This window comes from Pantherophis guttatus, chromosome 5 (genome assembly GCF_059756535.1).
Source record: "Pantherophis guttatus breed Tessera chromosome 5, ASM5975653v1, whole genome shotgun sequence".
NCBI lineage: Eukaryota > Metazoa > Chordata > Lepidosauria > Squamata > Colubridae > Pantherophis > Pantherophis guttatus.
In genome coordinates, this window is record NC_142067.1 from 27518798 (window position 1) to 27540173 (window position 21376).

The 21376-nt window shown below is 36.4% G+C and overlaps 1 protein-coding gene across 2 annotated transcripts in view; it reads right to left on the reverse strand.

The window, feature by feature from the left end:
• The window catches only part of SMAD9 (SMAD family member 9), a 36774-nt gene continuing 15398 nt past the window's right edge, over positions 1 to 21376 (reverse strand). Inside the window, exons 2-8 of one of the 2 annotated variants that reach the window (XM_087894780.1) lie at positions 12907 to 13481; positions 11289 to 11543; positions 10115 to 10225; positions 7274 to 7495; positions 4506 to 4762; positions 1179 to 1271; positions 1 to 153 (exon numbers count right to left, since the gene is read on the reverse strand). In XM_087894780.1, coding sequence (XP_087750906.1) covers positions 76 to 153; positions 1179 to 1271; positions 4506 to 4762; positions 7274 to 7495; positions 10115 to 10225; positions 11289 to 11543; positions 12907 to 13318 — 1428 coding nt within the window. In that variant the 5' untranslated portion in view covers positions 13319 to 13481 and the 3' untranslated portion in view covers positions 1 to 75. Of the gene's footprint in view, positions 1272 to 4505; positions 4763 to 7273; positions 7496 to 10114; positions 10226 to 11288; positions 11544 to 12906; positions 13482 to 21376 lie in introns of both variants that reach the window. The other variant, XM_034411418.3, reaches the window with a different exon arrangement.

Consider the following 21376-nt stretch of genomic DNA (forward strand, 5'->3'; position numbering starts at 1 on the left):
TTGTTGATAATAATTGCTCTCATTTATTATGCTTATCAATAATTAAGACATTTGGGAGGAAGAGAAGTAGTATTTTTACTGAAATGCTATACAGTATTTATTCTGTAAATGAAGAATTTGAGGCGTCTGAGTGAAGCTTGGCAACATATGAATCTGAAGAGAGAACCCCGTTTTGTATTAAGCAAATTGCAATTACCACTGGTCAACTGTACATTTTTACTATCAAGGCCCATAACATATGGGCAAGTATTAATGTCTTGGGGTTAATATATTGCATACTTCTTCCTTTCCATTGCAGTTGTAACATGTATGAAGTACTACAGTGCCCTGCTAGCTGGGTAGAAATCATTCTGGGTATTACAAAGAATAGAATTAAAAAATATTAACCATAGCAGCTTTATATTGCCTCTTCCCTCCCTCCCTCATCATCACCGAATAACATATTTTTGTAATTCTTGGAATAGCCGCCCCTGAGTCTCCGGAGAAAGGCAGCACATAAATTGAACTAATAAATAAATTGGATAATGTTTTTTACATCACAGAGCCAGAGCCTCATTCAGTCTCAGCTTTCTTTTCAAACCAATGATAGAGATGGTTGCATTTGCAGGCTTATAATTGTTACTCAATTGTGCAAAATGTAACCTTTGTAATTACAAACAATATAGTTTTATGTTGAAATCCACGTCAGGAACAAAATGAAGAACCATAATCACAATATTCTAAGTTTCCAGAAGCACCTGCTTGATGTTATCAATAAACTGCCACTCTCAACAGAGCTACCACTTGCTCCATTTGAAATCAGCATTATTATTTTCAGAATTTAACTTTGATATATAATATTATTTTTTTACAAAGTGCAAGCAATACTGGTCTCATTCCATACGAAAAAATAGGCAGCTAGGCATATTTCTATGGCTTCATTAATAGACAGAATACATTGACAAAGTACTGCACTTTTTGCAATCTTATTAACTAATAAAACATGTAATACAGCATGAAAAACAGTAATAGTGTGTTATATATATCTACAATCATATTTACAGCTATATACAGAAATTGAAGGGAGAATTCTACAAGCCAAGGCCAGAAGCAGTATTTGTCCCCTAATGTGTGTGTGAAGAGGATTCTTACGAAACAGAGGATATTGGATTATGTGGGGAACCCATTTGTGTCAGCACCTTATCTAGCCACTGCAAAGGTCCATGAAGATGGATCTCAATCCAACATGGAGTACTTGTAACATCCTGGCGATGGTATTCTGCTCCCCAGCCCTACAAAAAAGACAAATAAATGGCAAACGATCAAAGAGATGGTGGTTTTATTCTTCATTTTACTCAAGACAAGACTGCTGTATCCACAGAAAAAATTCTGCTACATTTTAACCATTCATCATTTTCTATATAAAGAATGGCTGCGTATTAATGTGTTTGAACTTTTTTTTTTACATCTTTTAGAGACTGTATTTGTGGGATTTGTGATTAAATAAATTGTTACTTAAAAGGATTTTACTCAAAGTTTCCTAAAAAAACAAAAACAAAAAACCTTGTGCTTGGAAATCATGAGAAATAATGCAATTGTGGATAGCTAATTTCTAAAAAACCATGAGTTTTAATTCTATTCACACAGTATGTGAATAAATTAAATCCATATGAGAGAATATCACGTATCCTTGGCTATGTGGGAAAATGTACATGAATACTTGAGATGATTGTTATTGCTATTTTAAAAGCAGATTACTATCTTATTTTATATTGTCTAGATATTATTTATGATGGAATGTTTTAACTTTTATCTTCTATTTGTAAATGGGAAAATAAAAAAAATAAAAATATATGGACTTGGAACAAATCCCAGCATTAGTATTAGTTCAACAATTTATACTGCATCCTTCAGCAAATATGAGTTATGGATCGAACTTTAATAGGGGATTACATCTGTTAAAACTCTTGGTTCATTAAATGGTTTTCCATCTCCCTCTGGTGGAGGCTTGACAATCATTTCAGGTTGATGTCGCAATAGCTCTTTTTCTATACAAAGCCACCCAGTACTGCCATTTATGGCACTTTTTGAAGATGTAATATTATTACTGTAAGTAAAGTCTATATAATGTAATCTCTCAAAAAGTTTGAAACTTTGATTATGTGTTCAAAGTGAAACTTAAATCTAAAGAGAGTGAGTGACATTAATGATAGAGAGACCGATGTAAATTGCCCTTGTGGCATTTTAATTAGATATGCCAACTTCTTCCTGAAATCAAGTTCAGTGTAAACTTATATTTCCAGGTTAAAACTGAGGGAACCATGCAAAACCAATACAAGTTTGGTTTTTTGTTAATAAAAAATATTATTATGACTAATTAACTGGCATCAAAATCAAATTAACAACTTGATTTGGAGCCATCTTAATTCCAAATAACTCTGTAATGTAATCTAATTTAAATTGTTTTATAGCCTTGCTTATTGTTCTGTTATGATTCTACACACTTTATAGTGTGGCCTATGTATGCTATTCAAATATTTAATACAGTCCTTAACTGCTCAAAAAGGATATACATTTCTATTCTAACATATCAGCATTAGGAATACAATAAATAATGAAAAGCCTGATGCACTGCTTGCTGTATGATTCTGACAATGAATAGAGCTATGAAGACTCATCCTTTGCTTTATGAAGGAAGAATAGGTGTGCATTAATATGTTTCTTAAAAAAGGTGTTGAGCAGTCATTTAGTTGAGCAGATATGAAAACAAAAAACCCAGGAATAGGAAAGTTGGAGCCATTTAAAGCATAAGAATAGGTATAAAGATCCACCTTCACTGAAAGGGTAAACTTTTATTGACAAGATAGTGGAATGCAAAAGTCACCCTAAAGCAGAAAACTCATCTCTTCTCCTGTTTCCAGATACCTGTGTATGTCCAAGTAAGTGCACTATAGTATTATTAGATTTGGCCTCCAGGGAGTTAGGAAAACTACAAATCTGATATGAGAGAGTTAATATAAAAATGTGACTATCTTTTTCATAATAAATCTTCCAGGACTGGCATCTCTTTTACGCAATTCAAATGTTTACCAGATAAAAGGCGTAAAATAAACCCCAACAATTACTATAATCCAGCAGAAGCTTTTCCATTTGTCTTCAGTAGTAGCATCGCAGGAGAATAATAATAAAAAGCATGTTTTCCACAAATATGATGCATGTGCAAACTTGTAATAAAAAAACAACTTATGTATGGATTTTCTGAGTTACAAACACGAGGCTATTTTGTAGAAATTATAGTAACAGCAACTGATAATTTCCTTTGCTGTTATGCTTCAACATGACAATGTAAAAAAAGGGGGAGGGCTTCCAGAAATATGCAAATATGAAGGACTACATGCCTACATGTGCTGTTGAGTAAAACTAATTGTTTCTGTGGTTTCCCAAAAGTTTTCTACTCCTACGAAAATGACCTGAGAGTTTTAAAAAATCTGATGGTTCTTTAGAATTTTGGAAACATCTGAGCTTAATTTATTGTTAATGTGAAGAATATGACAGTTCTACATGTAATCAAATGTTCGTTACTTTGCACTTTTCTTTACCTAAAATGATTGGGGAAATAAGATTCTTATTATGTCTCCCTTTTGGATTTAGATGAAATGTGAAGTCAGTCGAGGGCACATCCCTGGAGAGAAGATTGCAATATGAAGCAGAAAGCTTACCCACATTCTCCTGCCACCTAATATTAAAAAATGTGCCAGAATTCCCAAAGCCCACCTATTTCACTCAGTGTTGCTTCTCTTTTAAAGAACATTTTGAAAGCACTCTTCCCCAGTCCCTCTTCCCATCAAATGGAAAGAAAAGGGTACTGTGAAAAACACAGAAGCAGTCTTTGTCAGGAGTAGTTAAGAATTCAATTTGGGTGAGCTGACTGAGCTCAATTTTCTCCTTATAAAATCTGGACTCAAGAGTTGTAGATCTCTCAGATCAGCAGTGTATCAAAATCACCCTTCATCTGCCACCTTGCTGATTTTGAACCTTATCTTAGGAACACTACTGTCTCAAGAGGCTGAAATAGTGGCTTGTATTTGCTTTAGTCAAAGGAAAGAATTTTGTATTAACTCTACCTCTTCCACTACAGATATAAGGTTAGTTAGAAGAAATATAGCTCTTTCTCTATCAGAAAATTATGCTGCTGAAACTAAGAAGGCAAACACAAAGAAATTAGCATTAACATACCTATTATGTACAAATCCAGTTTTTGGAAGAGGGCGGCATATAAATCAAATTAAAAAAAAAAAAAAAAAAAAGAGACAACGCCTAATGATAAAACAGTGTCACAAATTACAAATAGTTATGATAATTTTTCACTTCTTCCTTGTGTATGATGAAGTATCATGAAAATACGAAGTTTAGCATCTCCCATCCATTAATTCATTCCAGACTTTGTGTCTTTTAAAATGTCCTTGCAACAAAGAGGTATATTAAACCTTTTAAAATTCATAATCAAAATCAAAAAAAGTTCTTACTTTCACAAAGCTCATCCGGATGGTGCACATCTTGGTTAGCTCATACACCACCTCGAAGCCATGGTTAACTGACTGGGCAAGCAACTGAGCGAAGAGTTGGTTGTTGAAAATCTTCAAGCTGCATCCACTGGGGATTTTGCAGACAGTGGCTGGGTGGAAACCATGCTGATAGTTACAGTTGCGGCTCTGTACAAAAATGCTGCTGTCGCTCACACACTCTGCATATACCTCTCCTCCAACATAATACAGATGAACACCTTTAAGAGAAAAGAGGTAGCCAAATTTAATCTAATCTTCAACATAGATTAAAGCCAGACTTGTAACTCGTTTTTTTTTAAATCCATGTTTTCTTTTTTATGATATGCTAACAGTATGGCATTGTTATGTGATGGATAGAACTGTATATACTGCTGTACTATATATACCAGGGGTCTGCAATCTGTATAACTGGTATATTGTATATACCAGGGGTCTGCAACCTTAAGCACTCAAAGAGCCATTTGGACCTGTTTCCCACAGAAAACACCGGAAGCCACAAAACCTGGATGGGCGTGGCCAACTCGACATCACTCACTCCCACCAGTTACATGACCCCCCCCAGCCACGCCTACCCAGCCAGTCAGAGAACCGGTTGTTAAAAAACACCGGGAACCACAAAACCCTTTTGACATCTCTCCCTCCCTCCCTCCCCCCCCTCTGTATCTCTCTGACTCTGCCCCGGCACTTCTCCATCACCCGCTGTTGCCCTTACCTTCTCAGGCCAGGCGAGGAGTGACTGGGAGGGGAGGGCGAGGAGGGGTGGCCAGCCAGTGGTGGGATCACCCAACAGGGAGCCACAGCAGAGGGCCCAAAGAGTCGCATGCGGCTCTGGAGCCGCAGGTTGCTGACACCTGGTATATACATAAACTGCAGGATGAGCTATCTTAAAATGGAATCCTAAAAAAGGTGTTTTAGCTGTGTGATAGCCTTTTTAGCAATTTCTTCTATGGATGGCAAAGCACTCATATTTGGTGTGTTTTTTTTCTTTTCTTTTCTTTTCTTTTCTTTAATTTGATTTATATGCCGCCCTTCTCCGGAGACTCAGGGCGGCTTACAATGCGTTAAGCAATAGCCTTCCTACTTTTGTATATTTATACAAAGTCAGCTTATTGCCCTCACAAACTGGGTCCTCATTTAACCTACCTTAGAAAGGATGGAAGGCTGAGTCAACCTTGAGCCTGGTAAGATTCGAGCCTGCAGAAATTGCAGGCAGCTGTGTTAATTACAGGGTGCATTAAACCACTGTACTACCAAGGCTCCTTATTACATGAAACCCATTTCTAGCTATGAAACCTTATGCAAAAATGAGGCTTAATAAAAATTATGGTTAGTTAAAACTCTTGCTGACCAGACCACTTTCACTCTCTGTCCCCTTCCCTAAGTGTGACTATAATAATTTTTTTCCTGCTCATACACCTCATCCTCCTATAAATCTGTTCTTGCTTTGCTAGCATTGTGATGTCCTACGTAAAAAAACAAAATGACAGTAAACATTTCACTGATTTTTTTGCAGTCTACAAAAAAGCCTCTTATCAAGTTGTAATCCATTCAGAGTGACCTTCCTAAAGAGCTACTTTTTTTTGTAATGAAGTCCAAACTTAGGCATTAATTGGATGATATTAGATGCTATACTACAAAGTGGGTAGTGCAGAAAAGAGTGGTATTGGGATGAGTAAATTGAATTAAATTACATTAATTGTTAAGTATAGCTAATGTGCTAATTATATGCCTGTATCCTAATCTTCCTGTTTAATTGTATTAAACATAATCAGGTAACAGTTTTTGAAAGGGCTTTCTATGTTGTAAGTGAAGTTTAATGGTCCACTCTGGAATTTTGCTAATGATCCTGTCTGTAACTTAAATTTCTTATATGTACAACAGCTGGCAGCACCTAGTCATTCTTGGCTAATGCCCCACACAAGCAGGATCAGACCTAGCTTGTATTTGGTAGGAGGCCACCAGCAAATTTCCAGGCTGCAGACTAAATTGGGAAATAATAAGTCCTATAAGAGACAAGTTTAAGCCAACCCTATGTTATTACTATGAATTTTACTATATATAGATATGTCCTTGTGGACACCAGGAGTCAAAGCAAAGGGAATCATCAAATTACAGGTTATATACATCTGTACGTTGCAACTAAATTAACCTGTCCCTATGTTTAAATGTAACAAGAGTATTTTTTCATTGTGACATATTCTAAATAATTAGATCCCCCCCCCCCCCGAGCTCCCTATATGTTTTCCTAATTTCTGCGGAATCTAGACAAGAAAGCATTAATTTTTCTGTAAACATTTTCAACACTTATCTCAAAGACTTAACTATATCTACTATATATTTATACTTCATTTTCTATTATTGTCACAAATAAGTAGTCATTTCATTCATTAGTATGATAAATTATGTAGTAAATTAAAATATAAGTAATAATGCAGGTAGTCCTTGACTTACAACCTTTCATTTAGTGATTGTTCAAAGTTACAATGGCATTGAAAAAAATGACATATGACCACTTTCACACTTACAACTGTTGTAGCATCCTCATGGTCACGTGATCACAATTCTTGGCACTTGGCAACTTAACAACAGGAAGTTTGGGCTCCATTCTTGTTGAAGTCGAGGACTACCAGTATATACATTTAGAAACACAGTTTTGAACTCAACAATTTTCTGAACCCAAATGCTTCCAAGCAGTGTTTCTTACGACTGCAGAAGGAATGTGCTCTTACCTTTCCCTATGTGCCTTCTGGTGTTTTCTATAGTAGAGTTCCTGTTAACGTTAGATAGCAATCCAAGGCAGAATCTGTTCTTATTGTTTGAAGGATCTGTAAAGCCATCTATTAGTATACTTCGAGAAGAGGCCTGAAAAGTCTCCCCGACTCTGTTATTCAGTTCATAGTATGCAACTGAACACCAGTGCTGTGGTTCCTCATAGCAAACAGGGCGGAAGTCTGGAAGAAGATTTTACAGATGAAGAAGATGCAACAGAAATGTAGAAAGAAGCATAACAATAATAATGAAATGATTATATATCCAAACTTCAAATATACTCTTATATACATATATTGATACAGCAGGTACTGACAGAACAGGAAGGAGATATAAAGACAAACAGCACAATTAAAGCGTTAACTCACTGTGGTAATTCCAAAAAAAAAAAAAAGGAAAAATGGAAGTGAATTTCATCATAGTAAACATTAGAAAAAGGACTAAAATACATTTTAATGTAATGCTTCGTATTTAAAAAGTGTTACTAAACCAGTGATGGTGAACCAGTGACACACCATAATGTTTTGGGTGACAAACCAGCATTCACCAACACCTAGCAACAGTTATTCTCCAGTCCCACTCAAACCTTAAAATGTATTCTTACCATCCATATCACCACATTATGTTATCTTCATATTTGTAACTGGAAGTGACATGAAAGAGACAGCAACTTGCAAAATATGATAGGAATTTAGCAGTTGAATGGTTCAGTTGTCTTCCAACCATTGCACAGTTGTTTGCTCATTTTCAAGAAACAAATGCAGAAAACAACTGTGATTACAGTCTCCAAAATGAGCACTATCAGTGATTGAGTGCACTTAATTTTAAATGAATACGTATGTACAGAAATGTTCCTCTTTTCTTTGACGTGTATGTGTGTGAGACACATGCCAGCAGTTAAATTAGGCATTTATAAATTTTTGACATAAGGTTCACCAACACTGGACTAAACTCTGTATCATCTAAAAAGACATTACTGAACTAGTAAAGGTGGAGGAAAGAATAACACTATTGTGGCCTTGCATGTTTATTCTTCAAGGAAAGATGATTAGTTCAAAAACTCAAGTTTTAAGTTCAAAAATAAGGCAAGCAAGGGCAAAATATTATTAAATTATATATGATCATAGATGGTGTGCAAAATGTGGATCGTTTTTCATCCATTCACAATATTAGAAAATCTGGGTCATATCTTGAAATAAAATGCTGGGATATTCAGGAACAAATGACAGATTAGTTTCTTTGTACAAGGCATAATTAAACTATGGAATGTGTTGTTATTGAATGAAACAGCACTCTGGCACACACAAATCTGGGTAACGTTCAAGGTCAGAAAGAGTAGATAAGTTTAAAAAAGCGACCAAACAAATCCATGGAGAAGATAGCTGCATACTGGCTGCAGAAACAATGATGATTAGAATTAGAATTTTTTTATTGGCCAAGTGTGATTGGACACACAAGGAATTTGTCCTGGTGCATATGCTCTCAGTGTACACAAAAGAAAAGATATGATCAAGAATCATAAGATACAACACTTAATGATAGTCATAGGGTACAAATAAGCAATCCGGAAACAATATCAATATAAATTGTAAGGATACAAGCAACAAAATTACAGTCATACAGTCATAAATGGAAGGAGATGGGTGGTGGGAACGATGAGAAGTTTAATAGTAGTGCAGACTTAGTAAATAGTTTGACAGTGTTGAGGGAATTATTTGTTTAGCAGAGTGATGGCATTCGGGAAAAAACTGTTCTTGTGTCTAGTTGTTCTGGTGTGCAGTGCTCTATAGCGTCGTTTTGAGGATAGGAGTTGAAACAGTTTATGTCCAGGATGTGAGGGGTCTGTAAATTCTTGACTTGATTCAATGGAGTTCTTTATACCTTTTTCAGGAGACCTTTACTACTGTCCTTCTCAACCTTGGCAAGTTGAGGATGAGTAGAGTTCAACTCCCAGAATTCTCCAGCAAGCCATACATGCAGGTTGAGATTGAGAAAGGTGGAGAAACACTGATCTAGCAACTTATTTTCTCTGTTTCCATTTTAAGTATGTGTCCTAATTATTGTGCACCACATGGAAACTGCTTAAAAATGATACCTTGTATTGTCTAGTAGGGTACATTGGACAAAAATAATAAAATTTAAGTTTTAATAGAGAGTTTTTAAATTTGCATTTTCAAAATCTATACATAAGCCAAAACATACTACGCAATACTTGCAGCATTGTGAATTGTGATATAGCTCAATTAATATATGTAAAAGAAAAATAGATGGGGGAAATGTTTGTGAAAGTTTTTTTTCTGTGAGGAAAAGTACATATAAAATCTGCATATTAGGAGAATCCATGCAAGTAGATACAAACAGGGGGGAGGGGGGGCAAAGTTTTTAAACAATTACAAAAAATGTTTTAACTATGTAAGGAACTAAAGAGTAAACCTGTTCCAATCTCTTAGGAGTAAAATGGATTGAAGGAGGGATAAAAGTTGCATAAACAAACTAAAATAAACTCATGCATCACTAGTCTTTACTTTCTTAAATTGTTCTTTGCCATGACAACTGTTTTTGCCCCCCCCAACTCAGAGGAAAATCATTCAAATCTTCAACAATACCACCAATATTCAAATCAAATCAATAGAAGACTATTCTGGTTTGAGTCTGCCAAGAGGTAGTATTTGGTTACGGATCTCTTTGGATGAAGATTGAATAGTTCCTCGGCTACCAATCAGGTCTGGGCCAAGTCCTTCCCACTATGGAAAAAAATACAAGTATTTACATACTTCCAGGGTCCCCATCAGTAGATTTACCTCCATTGGGCAGTGACAGCACTAATGGACTCTCTATAACTGCATGTACAGGACATCCATTGTGGCTTCGTGATGTTTCTCTGGCATTATAAGGTGGAGGAGGTGTATCCGCTAGGAAAAAGAAAACAATGGTGGGTTTGGTATTTCATGACCTGCCTATATAAATACAAAGATGAGGCTTCAGAGACTGAAGCATAAATATTTACCACACACATTTTATTGCATTAGATCAGATGCTTACAAATGATTTCATTTTATGCACAAATAAATCACAAAGAGTCCAGGTTCTCTGTTAGAACTTACAAGAATACTTGGAACTCTATATTAGTGTTTCTCTTGACTATCTGAATAAACATATTGCTCAAAAAAAATAAATAAAGGGAACACAAGCAGAAGACATCCGAGATCTGAATGAATGGAATAGCCTTATTAAATACTTTGTTCTTTACATACAGTAGTTTATACTGCTCAAACAACTAAAGGGAACACAAAACTACTGTATGTAACGAACAAAGTATTTAATAAGGCTATTTCATTCATTCAGATCTCGGATGTCTTCTGCTTGTATTCCCTTTATTTTTTTGAGCAGTGTATATTCAATTTATCACAACATTTTATAACAAGCGCTCAGAATTGCATACATACTATTTTTTCCTAACACACACACACACACACATGCATACATACACATAAACACAAAATCTTGTAAAATAAATTGGGCTGAGTAAATGGCTCAAAGTCAATCAGGGATTTTCTGTGGCTAAAATAACTAGGCTTCCTTGCTCCTACCAAAATTGTTTGAACTTGTAAAAACAAGGTACCATTGAAAGCTGATTTATTTATTTTTTTGCAAAATCTAGAGCAGCATGGTGGCCTAGTGGTGATGAGGAATTTGCCTCCCAGCCAGGTTGAGAGTTCAATCCTAGGTAATGGCTATTTTGTTGCTCCCTCAGGGTGCAAAGAGAAAATTATCTCCTGCCAACTCCACATAGGCATCAGGAAGGGCATGCAGCCAGTAACCACTCAGCTCCATTCAGTCACCTCAACTCTACCCGGAATTAAGGGATAACAGTTGTAAAAAGAAAACAAATGATTCAAAACTCTGGTTCCTAAAAAGAAGTTACTGTAGACTCAGCATCATTCAACTAGTGTTCAGGAATAGTATTTTGCATACCTATGAGCTCATAAGGGCTTCCTGGTGCAGAAGAATTTCCTGGGGAATCTGGGTAGCTCATACTGCTTGGTGACTGAGAGTACATATTGGGGGATGCTGGGAAAGGGGTGCAAGGAGGCTGCTGAAAAGAATCAGGGTAAGTTGCATTATGAGGCATCAGTGGCTCACTGTGAAGAGACGTGTTCCGGAATTTGGCAAGGAGGCTAAGATGTGGATTGAATTCACTATGTCTTGGAACCAACACTGGAGGTAACACTACAACAAAAGAACAAAACAGATGTTTTGAAAATAAAAATTCTTCCAAGTCTTAGGCAGAAGTATCTCATTACCCACCTGTAGAATTTTCAAATAGACTGGAATTTACAGAGACTGGAATATGGTGCTTTAGCTCTAAATTATAGCTTTGCTAAAGTTACAAACCAAGATCTGGCACATTTGTAACATTATACAATATAATTCATTTTAGGTTATTTTCTGAGCTGCTTGATCACAAGCATGTAAACAGAAATAGTAATTATTTGGAACCTTAAGTCTAGAGATTTGTGGCACAGCTTTAAGACTAAAAACTGCACCAAGTACAAAATTCCATTGCTAAGTTAATTAAAAGATAACCTACCAATATACTGAAGATACTTGATGGTGCCATACTGCTATGGAGCAAAATTCAAGGTATTTTTGGGTATCTAGCAAGACAATCTGTCACCATCCAGAGAGTCAAATGTTCCCCTCCCTCTTGCTCTAGGATTGCAGCAAAACTGTATAATAGGTTCCTTCCTTTCCTCTGTATTTTTATAAGATACACATTTGACCTGCAGTGATATTATATGTCTAAGATGTTTTTCACAAGGTAAAGACTTAAAGGAATCTCAAGAGACTTGTCACCTGAAACCAAGAATGACTTGAAGTCACACAAAATCTAAGTACCAAACAGTGCTCAGCTACTACTCTTATCTAACACAGAGTTCGTTCTTAGTTGTTTCCAATGAAAATGTATGCAACAATGATACATTTCCTGTATAAATAACATTTAGTGTAGTCCTAAGTAAGAAGCTAAAAGAACTTTACAACTTCAGCACCTTGGACAAGAACAAGACGTACAGAAAGTTACATGCCAGGTACCCATAATTAAAATATTTTCAAAAAAAGCAAATGAAAAGCATCTGTTTTGATATTTCACCTATAGTCGAGACTGTAGTATTATAATAGCTTTTTAAAAGCACAGAAAGTTTTGTTTTGTTTTATAACTGGTACAGAAGTTATTAACAACTGATTTAGATAACTAAACAATCAGATTAAATATGATGGTAGAATTTGCTAGGCTAAACTGCATTTGTTGAACAAATTCTTATGTTTGTATCATTAAAAATCATCTGCAATTTTAAAATACTTTTTAAAACTACCTGATTAAATGTAAATAATCCATTCTCTTTAAGTTTTGTTTTCAGGATCTTGATCTTCCAATGTAAATGTTTGCATCTCTTTGACCTACTTTGATCTAACCACTTTTTCCAATCACAGCTTGCATGCAAGCTTCCCTTTTTTTTGCAGATAGAATAATTATGAAATATGCGATCAATGCAGTGCTATCCTTCATTAAACATTTAGACAATTGACTTACCTGGGGTTTCCACTCTTCGATAATGGTAAGGATTAATGCAGACATCTTTCTGCTTTGAGCCAAATGGGAATTCACAGCATTCCAGAGGTTTTAATTCATGATGAGACTGTAGATCAGGCCAGCGCCACACTCTGCAGTAAATGACATGTGGCAAACCTTTGCGATGAGATACTTGCAGCCTTCCATCCAAAGAGCGTGGGATTGTCACACATTTACTGGGCTGCCCAGGACAGCTAAGTGCCCTCTCCAGTTCCTCCATGGCACCTTTTTTTTTCTTCAGCTTCTTTACCAAGGAGTCAACAGCTTTTTCTGCCCACTTTTCCTCTTCATCTCCTTGCTTCCAGCCCAATAGCCTCTTTACAGCTGGGCTGGTGAAGGAGAACAGAGAACTTATAGGGGTGCTGGAGTGCATAAGAATCCGAGAATACTGGTATAATTTCAATTATTCAACTTCTTTTTCTTTAATGAAGAATCTCACTACTTGAAGAGATACTCCTTCAAAATCAGCCTTTTCTCCACATACTCTGGGTTTGCTGGATATATTTAATCCCAGTATCTTCAAGTAGAGAACAATTCTACAACAGAAGGGAAATATTGTCATTTCTATTTGCCTTCAGTTTCTAAGCAATATTGTCAAAAACCAAGAGTATTATCATAATTGCTATATGACATTGTATATGTGTCCATTATATAAATTACAATAAATTATAAATGTGCATCTTATTACAAAACATGTTTTTTTTTTAAAAAAAAAGAAAGTTAGGAAATATTTATCAATAAAGTTGAACAATTCAGCGCTTATTTCAGGATTCAAAAAAAATATAAGACAGAGTCTTATTTTCGGGGAAACACGGTATATACTGTTGGAATTGAAGATAATTGCATTTCTTAATCTTAAAAAGAAAAGAAATATTTTAAAAGGTTGGATAATATTTAAAATAGATGAATATGAGGCTTCAGCTGTTTTTAAATTGCAAGTCCAATCACATTAGGAGCTATCCTTTCATTTCTTTTATATATTATAATCCTTAAATAACCCCTTTTTATTATTGTTCTGTACATTATGCATTGTTTGATTGTATCATCATCATCTCCTTTAGTGGTGGCTTGGTGGATTTTATGCTGCCCCTTTCTAATCTAAACCATAACAATTAAAAACCTCAGAAATGTCAAAATCAATTTCCTGGAGAAGATTCTCAGTGTAAAAGATTAACAGTGTAAAAGTCAGCTCTACGCATTGCTGATTTTGATCTGACATTCCCAGATACAAATCTATGTTTGGTTCCGAAATGTACCGAAGGGGATAAATAGAGTCCCTTTCTTTTTCAGCTTTACAGCAGAGTTCTCTACAACCTAGAGCTTGGCAACTGGAACAATCTGGAAATACTGAAGAGTTTCAGTTCCAACACATCCTGGAGCTAACAAGGTTGGAAAGATATACCTTAAAAGCTTGTTAAAATAAAATTGCTTCTTTGGAAGGAAGTTGGCATCCCATGTTAATAAATAATAAATAAAAATGAAAACGTGTGGTGGTATGGACAGAAAAAAAAAGATTTGGGTAGTATTAATTTTTTTAAGTAACATAATGCAATTTGGTAGTCTACCTTATATCCCTGTGGATTTGCTATTCTATTTTGAAATGACCAAACCTGCATTTCTTATGTAATATAAAGAGTGAAATATCTATTAAATGTAATGTAGAATGCTTTAGAGCTGCAAACATTCTGAAGATCATTAAGAGAAGCCACTGGCATTAAAACGAGGTCTTAACTCTATTATAAAAGTGCTTCTTATCATCCAGGATGCAATGTGCAATTACAATGAGCAAAAAAAGTATATTATCAACATAAGAGCACCAGTGGGAATTAAATTTTGGCAAACAAATGAAAAATTAGCAAACTATTGCTAATGAAGAATAAATAGTTTTGCTTCATCATGCCTTGGAATTCAGACACCACCATGATACCGAATATTATTTATTACACAGATAAAAAGAAATTTGATTCACTGCGTAGAACACAAAGTCAGTTATCTGTACTCCGAGACTGTGCACAGATGTATATGTCTGATGTATCATCTATATTAGACACATAGTTGTTAGATATGCAGGCTAAATCTGCATTTGTAAACATGCTTAAGGAATGGTAGTATTCTGATTAGATAAAGAGCTATTTTGATAAGACATTTTGATAAGCATATAAAGCACTGCAGTAGAGGTTGTATGCCAAAAAGTTGGTGCTACTGTATATACTGGTTCAGGCTTTATGAAGAAACATTTGTAACAAGCAGTATTAAATATGAAGTTACAATGTGGAGTGATCCGATGATCAAATAAGGGGAGTCGATAAGATTTGAGTTTAAGTGAATCATCTTACAAAACTATCAGGAATGTCAAAAACTAAGACGTAGCAGCCACCATATTCTATATGACTAAGATTTCCTGCTTGAGCAGGGAGTTGGATTATCCTTAGAAAACCTCCAAGGTTCCTTCCAACTCTGTTATTCTATTATAGAGAATATTTGCATGAATCAGTCAATCAGGAAAAAAACACATTATGGCAACCTGAACTCCTAAGGGTATAAAGGATCTAGCCTTTATACCCGTGATGGTGAACCTATGGCACGCGTGCTGGAAGTGGCATGCAGAGCCATCTCTCCGGGCACGCCAGCCATTGCCCGTTGCTCTTCCAGGTTCTGGCGTGCACATGCACCCCAGCCAGCTGGTCTTTGCATGTGCAGGAGTACTGGAAACCAAAAGAGCAGCTCCTTAGCACGCATGCGCAAAGTTGAGCTTCCAATTTTCAGTGCTCACATGCGCGCCCACCAGCTGGTCTTTTTTTTTTTTATTGAAAAGTTTTATAAGAAATACAACAATTTTCTCCCCCCACCCTTTCCCCCTCCCTACATAATAGAAAGTGTACATTTTCTTATACATAATAAATGCATGTTTCCCTTAAAGAAAGCATTAAAGTAGGACATTTTAATTGCATTCGGATTTGCTCTTCTTCTTTCTTCCCTCATTCCACAACAAACCTTCTTCTCCACCTCCTTTCTTTCCCTTCCCTCCCTCTTCTCTCCTACTGTCTCCTTCCTCCTCTCCTACCTCATCCTACTTCCTTTTCCTTTCCCCCACTTCTCTCTTCTTTTCCCCCTTCTCGCCTTCACTCCTACTCCTGTCCCCTTCCCTTCCTCCTCTCCTTCCATTCCTCTCCCTCCCTCTCCTCTTCCTACCCACTCCTCCTCTCTCCTTTCTAACTTCTTTGCTGTGAAATATTCTCCTCCTTTAGTATCTGAGCAACTCCTATTCTAATCGTAGATACTTTCTTCTGTTAAAACATTTCTCTATTCACCACTTTTTTTCCCCATCCCAACCCTTATCCCACCCTCCCCACCCCCGACTTCCCAGAGCAAAAACAGGGTAACATATGCTAAAATAAACTAACTAATTATAAATTTCAAAACTCCCACACGATCTTTAACTCCCCTTGCTCCAATTCATCAACCCCTTTTATAAATCCTCAAGACCAATTACGTTAAATTCATTCATCCTAATTATAAAAAAAACTTTTTCTTGATGTATAATCCAATACTTTAGCAATATTACAAACAGTAAAAATCATAAGTAAATTTCATTTCCATACCCTCGAACATCATTCTTTTTGAACATTACTCCCTAATAAAATTCTGAATTTAACATTAATCCTCTTCATTCAAGAAATGGAGTATCTTGAGATCTTACACATTTTATCTCATATACCTGTTAAAATAATATAATCTTACGTTAAACATCTTAAAAATCTCTTAATACCTTTAAAACTCTTATTTACCAAATATAAATTTCAAAATCTACCAGAGGATATCTTTCAAGTTTTCAATTAACCAATGTTAATACCTCTAACTTTTTAGAAAGCAGCCCTTTTACTATCCAAAACTAATTATCGTTTTGTAATAGAATTCTGAGTTTAACATTAATCCTCTTTGCTTCAAAAAGTTGGGCATCCTGAAAGCTTACACAATTTAACTCGTATATCTTTTAAAATAATATAATCTTATGTTAAACATTTTAAAAATCTCTTAATACCATTGAAACACATATTTGCCAAATGCAGATTTCAAAATCTACAGGAAGATATCTTTCAAATTTTCAATTCCTAAAATAGCCTTTAATACCAATGTAATTAAACTTCTCAGTTTATTACTAGAATCTTCCTTCCCCAAAGAGAAAAAAAAAGCAAATACTTAATCTTCTATTCTTCTCTTCTTTCTATATTTTTTCCAGTCCTTTTTTTTATTAATTCTTTCAACATTCCCCCCAATTTTATTTTTGAAAATTTTAAAATGTTGATTTTAGGTTGATGTTTCTGAAATACTCGCTCTCTTCTGGAAATCACTTTTTCTAGTTTGAGATCTCCATTTCGACTCTTCTTGCTTGTATAGTCCTTCAATCCATTCCTTTGTTCATATAGCCAAAATTTGTTGCCATAAAGTTTGTCAGCAAATAAAGAGTCTATTTGTTGCTTTTCTATCAGTTGAATGGAAGCGTCTACCCAGTTCTTTGTTTCAGCTGTGCCAGCCTGCCTTTCAGTCTTAACAGCCTTTCGATCTTCCAAGGGCAGACTCTTCTGAAAAATTTCCTGCTGCCCATCTAACGACTCCTTATAATTTTCCAAGCTGTTTTTTGAAAAAGCTCTTTCAATTATATCCAAAAGTGCAGAATTAAAGGATTCTAGAAGTTCTTGAAAAGCTTTAACAGTTACAGCTTGAGAATTTGCTGATTCACCAGCCCTGCTGTCAGCCATATTTCAGCCACTTTGTATTTATCCAGCTATTAGGTCGATAATTCCAACTATTTTCCACACAGTATAAGAGCAAAATTTTAGTTAAAGTCAATACCAAATTCTTTTCCTCAGTACCAAATTCTTTTCCTAGGCGCTTCCACTTTAAAACTTTCTCTTAAGGTGTAATCCAGTAGCTGTATCAATGTTGCAAACGTTAACAAGCGTAACAAGCACTTTCCCTTGTAGCTTCCTCCTCCCGCCCTCAGGCGCCATTTTCTGCATTTTAAAACGGAGTTAAAGTGTTACTTGCAATTTTTTTTCTTTTTTCTCCTGGTTTGCTCTGTCTGCAATCAAGGTAAAGATGTTAAAAGTCCCCTCATTTTTTTTCCCAGCAGATTTTGGTCGCGGCTTCTAGCTCCGCTTTTGCAGAGTCGTCCCTGGTCCGGAGCAGCTTGACAGGCTTCAATAGGGAGCCCACACCCTTCGCGCCCCAGGATTTCTTCTAGGGCACTTGGGGGGGCTCTACCTCCGCCTGTCGATCTTCTCTCTCCCCTTTGCCCGGGGAGAGGGTTCCAAGCCTCCAGACAGCTGTTTTTCGGCTGTTCTGGGGCTTTTACGGAACCGGGGATCGGGCGCTCATAAAAGAGCGTCTTCAAAGCTTGCGGAGTCAAACGGAAGTCCCCACCAGCTGGTCTTCATGCTCACATACATGCCACAACCCAGAAGACCAGGTGACCAGTGCAATGCGGACACCAGAAACTGGAAGCTCAGCTTTATTGAACTGCTCTTCCAGTTTTCAGCACTCCCATGTGTGCACGCCAAGGAGCTGCTATTCTGGTTTCCAGCGTTCCCGCATGTGTGCACCAGGGAGCTGCTCTTCCAGTTTCTGGTGCTTCCCTGCACACACATGTGCATGCTCCCCTTTTGGCACTTGATGGCAAAAAGGTTTGCCAACACTGCTTTATACCCTTCAGAGTGAGTCTGGCCTTTGGAGGCCAAGTTTCAGGGGTCTTATACCATCACTTGCTACTCACTCAGAATTAAGCCCTCTGTTGTACTGGTTTTTGCTGTACTCATCCAGACTCAATCCCATGTGAAAATGAGAGCTGGGATAACCATTATAAATCATGATCATATTGCAGATAAGGGAAGTAGAACTTCCAAGCCCATTCATCTAACCTACCTAACTTGACACTTACCAGAACCTGGTCCATCTCATGCAAAACCCCTCTATTGCTATGTGTCCTTGTTTTTCTTCTTCTTTGCTCTACAAACATCTCTTCTGGAACAGTTGTGATGTTCAATATCTTACAGCCCACACAGTGATTGTTTTCCTTGTGCTTGTTACCTTTGTTACTTTCCAGAGCTCTTTAAGAGCTTCGGTACTTCTCAGGAGATTTTGTTACTCTGGACACTAGAAATGCAGTTTCATTGTCATGGTCAATACAATGCTATTATTTATATAATACCATTATTCTAATAACATGCATAATCATTTCACCCTTCCCCTCTTCATTAAGAAGGTGGATCTAATTGCTAGGTTATTTTCTGATTCGTTGGACAGCTAAATTACATTGGGAGTGAAGGCATCACACTACTAAATAAGACAACAATTAGCCTCTACTATTATGAAGCTGGCTTTTACTGGTCTCAAATTCCCACAAATGAAATTATGCTGGGTCATAACTAGGTCTAATTAGGAAGCTAAAATGTTCTAATCTCTCAAACCCTCATCTCTGAAGAAAAATCTGCATACACTTTGAAACCTAAGATTTTACTCAACAAATCAACAACTATTGAAGATTTTTGTTTGTTTATTTTTTGTATTTCTTAACTACTCCCTACCTCAGAGAGGGACTTTGCATAGTACGCAATATAATCCATAAAATTAACATTAAAATCAGATTTACAATTTTACAGTTTGTGGTTGCTGTCTTTGGAAAGTTTTTTGTTTGTTCTGTTTTGTTTTCCCCTTCTACATCTGCATTTTTTAAAACTCTCCTTTTGCATGTTTGGACATGTTTAAAGGAAATGTTTCACAAGCCAACAACAAAACACCCTCAATTCTTCTTCATAGAGAATCCTATGCTTGTATAGTTGTATAGTCTTTTACATCTTAAATTTTGTGTTTCTTGGCTTTGAGCAAAGAAACTAAAGACTGGCAGAAAGGAAAGACTTGGAACAATGGACTGAACTCCTCAGATGGACAGAATAAAAGGATTCAATGGGACTTCAATATAAGGTGGTTGCAATAAAAAAAACAAATTACACACCCATGTGATGTTGGGCTGCTTTAACAGAATTAATCCCTCCACTTTATTATGCTTTGGTCAGGCTCCATCTTTAGTGCAATGTCTAGTTCTGGGCACAGAAAAAGAACAAAGGACTAGAAATTAAGACATATTAAGAGTTAATGAATGAACCAGGTATGTTTAGTCTTAGGAAACTATGACTGTGTAAGTACGTGAGACATTCTTCAAGTAACAGAAAAGGACATTACAGCTATTCCCTGCTATACAAGAATGCACGATATGCAATAATGAATTCAAATTACAGGAAACTGATTCCAATTAAGTGATAAGAAAATAAAACCCTGCCTATTATTGTAATGAGTTTGATAGTGAGAGGTTGTGAGCTTCCCTTCACTGGGTGCAATTAAGCAGAAAGTAGACAGCCATTTGTGGAGAGGCTTTAATTTGAATTTCTGCACTGACTGGACCTGACATCTTCCAAATCAATGATAGTTTGCTGTAATACTTGAATTATGGTAGTTCTAAAAAATAAGAAAAAATAAAGTCCAGTTGCCTCCAGAAAAACCACCTTTGGGACAACCATGATCGGGATGACTGAGAATCTCTACAGACTTCTAAAAAATAAATAATCTACAAGTAGTCATAGACTTAACAACAGTTCATTTAGTGACCATTTGAAGTTACAACAGCCCCCAAAATAGTGACCTATGGCTATTTTCACACTTAAAACCGTTGCAGCATCCCCATGGTCACATGATCAAAATTCAGATGCTTGGCAATTGACTCATATTTATGATGGTTGGAGGGTCACAAGATCATGTGATTGCCTTTTGCAATCTTCTGCAAGCAAAGTCAATGCGGAAGCCAGATTATTTTAACAAGTATGTCACTCATTTAACAACTGCATTGATTCCCTTAACTGTGGCAAGATAGGTTGTAAAAGTTTCTACCCGACCTACTAGAGTGGGAAAGAAAGAAATATTGGGGGTCCCATCCCCTAGGGAGATAAATCTGGCGGGACCCTGAAGAAGGGCCTTCTCCATGGTGGCTCCCTCTCTCTGGAACATTGTTCCCCCAGAGATTAGATTGGTCCCCACTCTAACACCCTTCCGGAAGGTGCTGAAGACATGGTTCTGCCAGTGGGCATGGGGAACCGAAAGTGAGATGGAGCCCATTAAATGGCTTGTATGAATATGTGTTGTGCCGGGATGGGGGTGGGTGGGTGGGTATTATTTTATTATTTTTTATTATTTTATGTACTTTATGTATTTCAGTGTACATACCTGCATTTAATTTCTGCTTGCCTATAGCTATCGAACTATAAAGATAATAATGACACACAACAAAATATGTGATGAAACCAAGCAGGAGAGATAAGAATAAGTGTAGCAGCAACCATCAATGGCTTTGATGATTTGATGATTAATGTGCTGTGAAAGA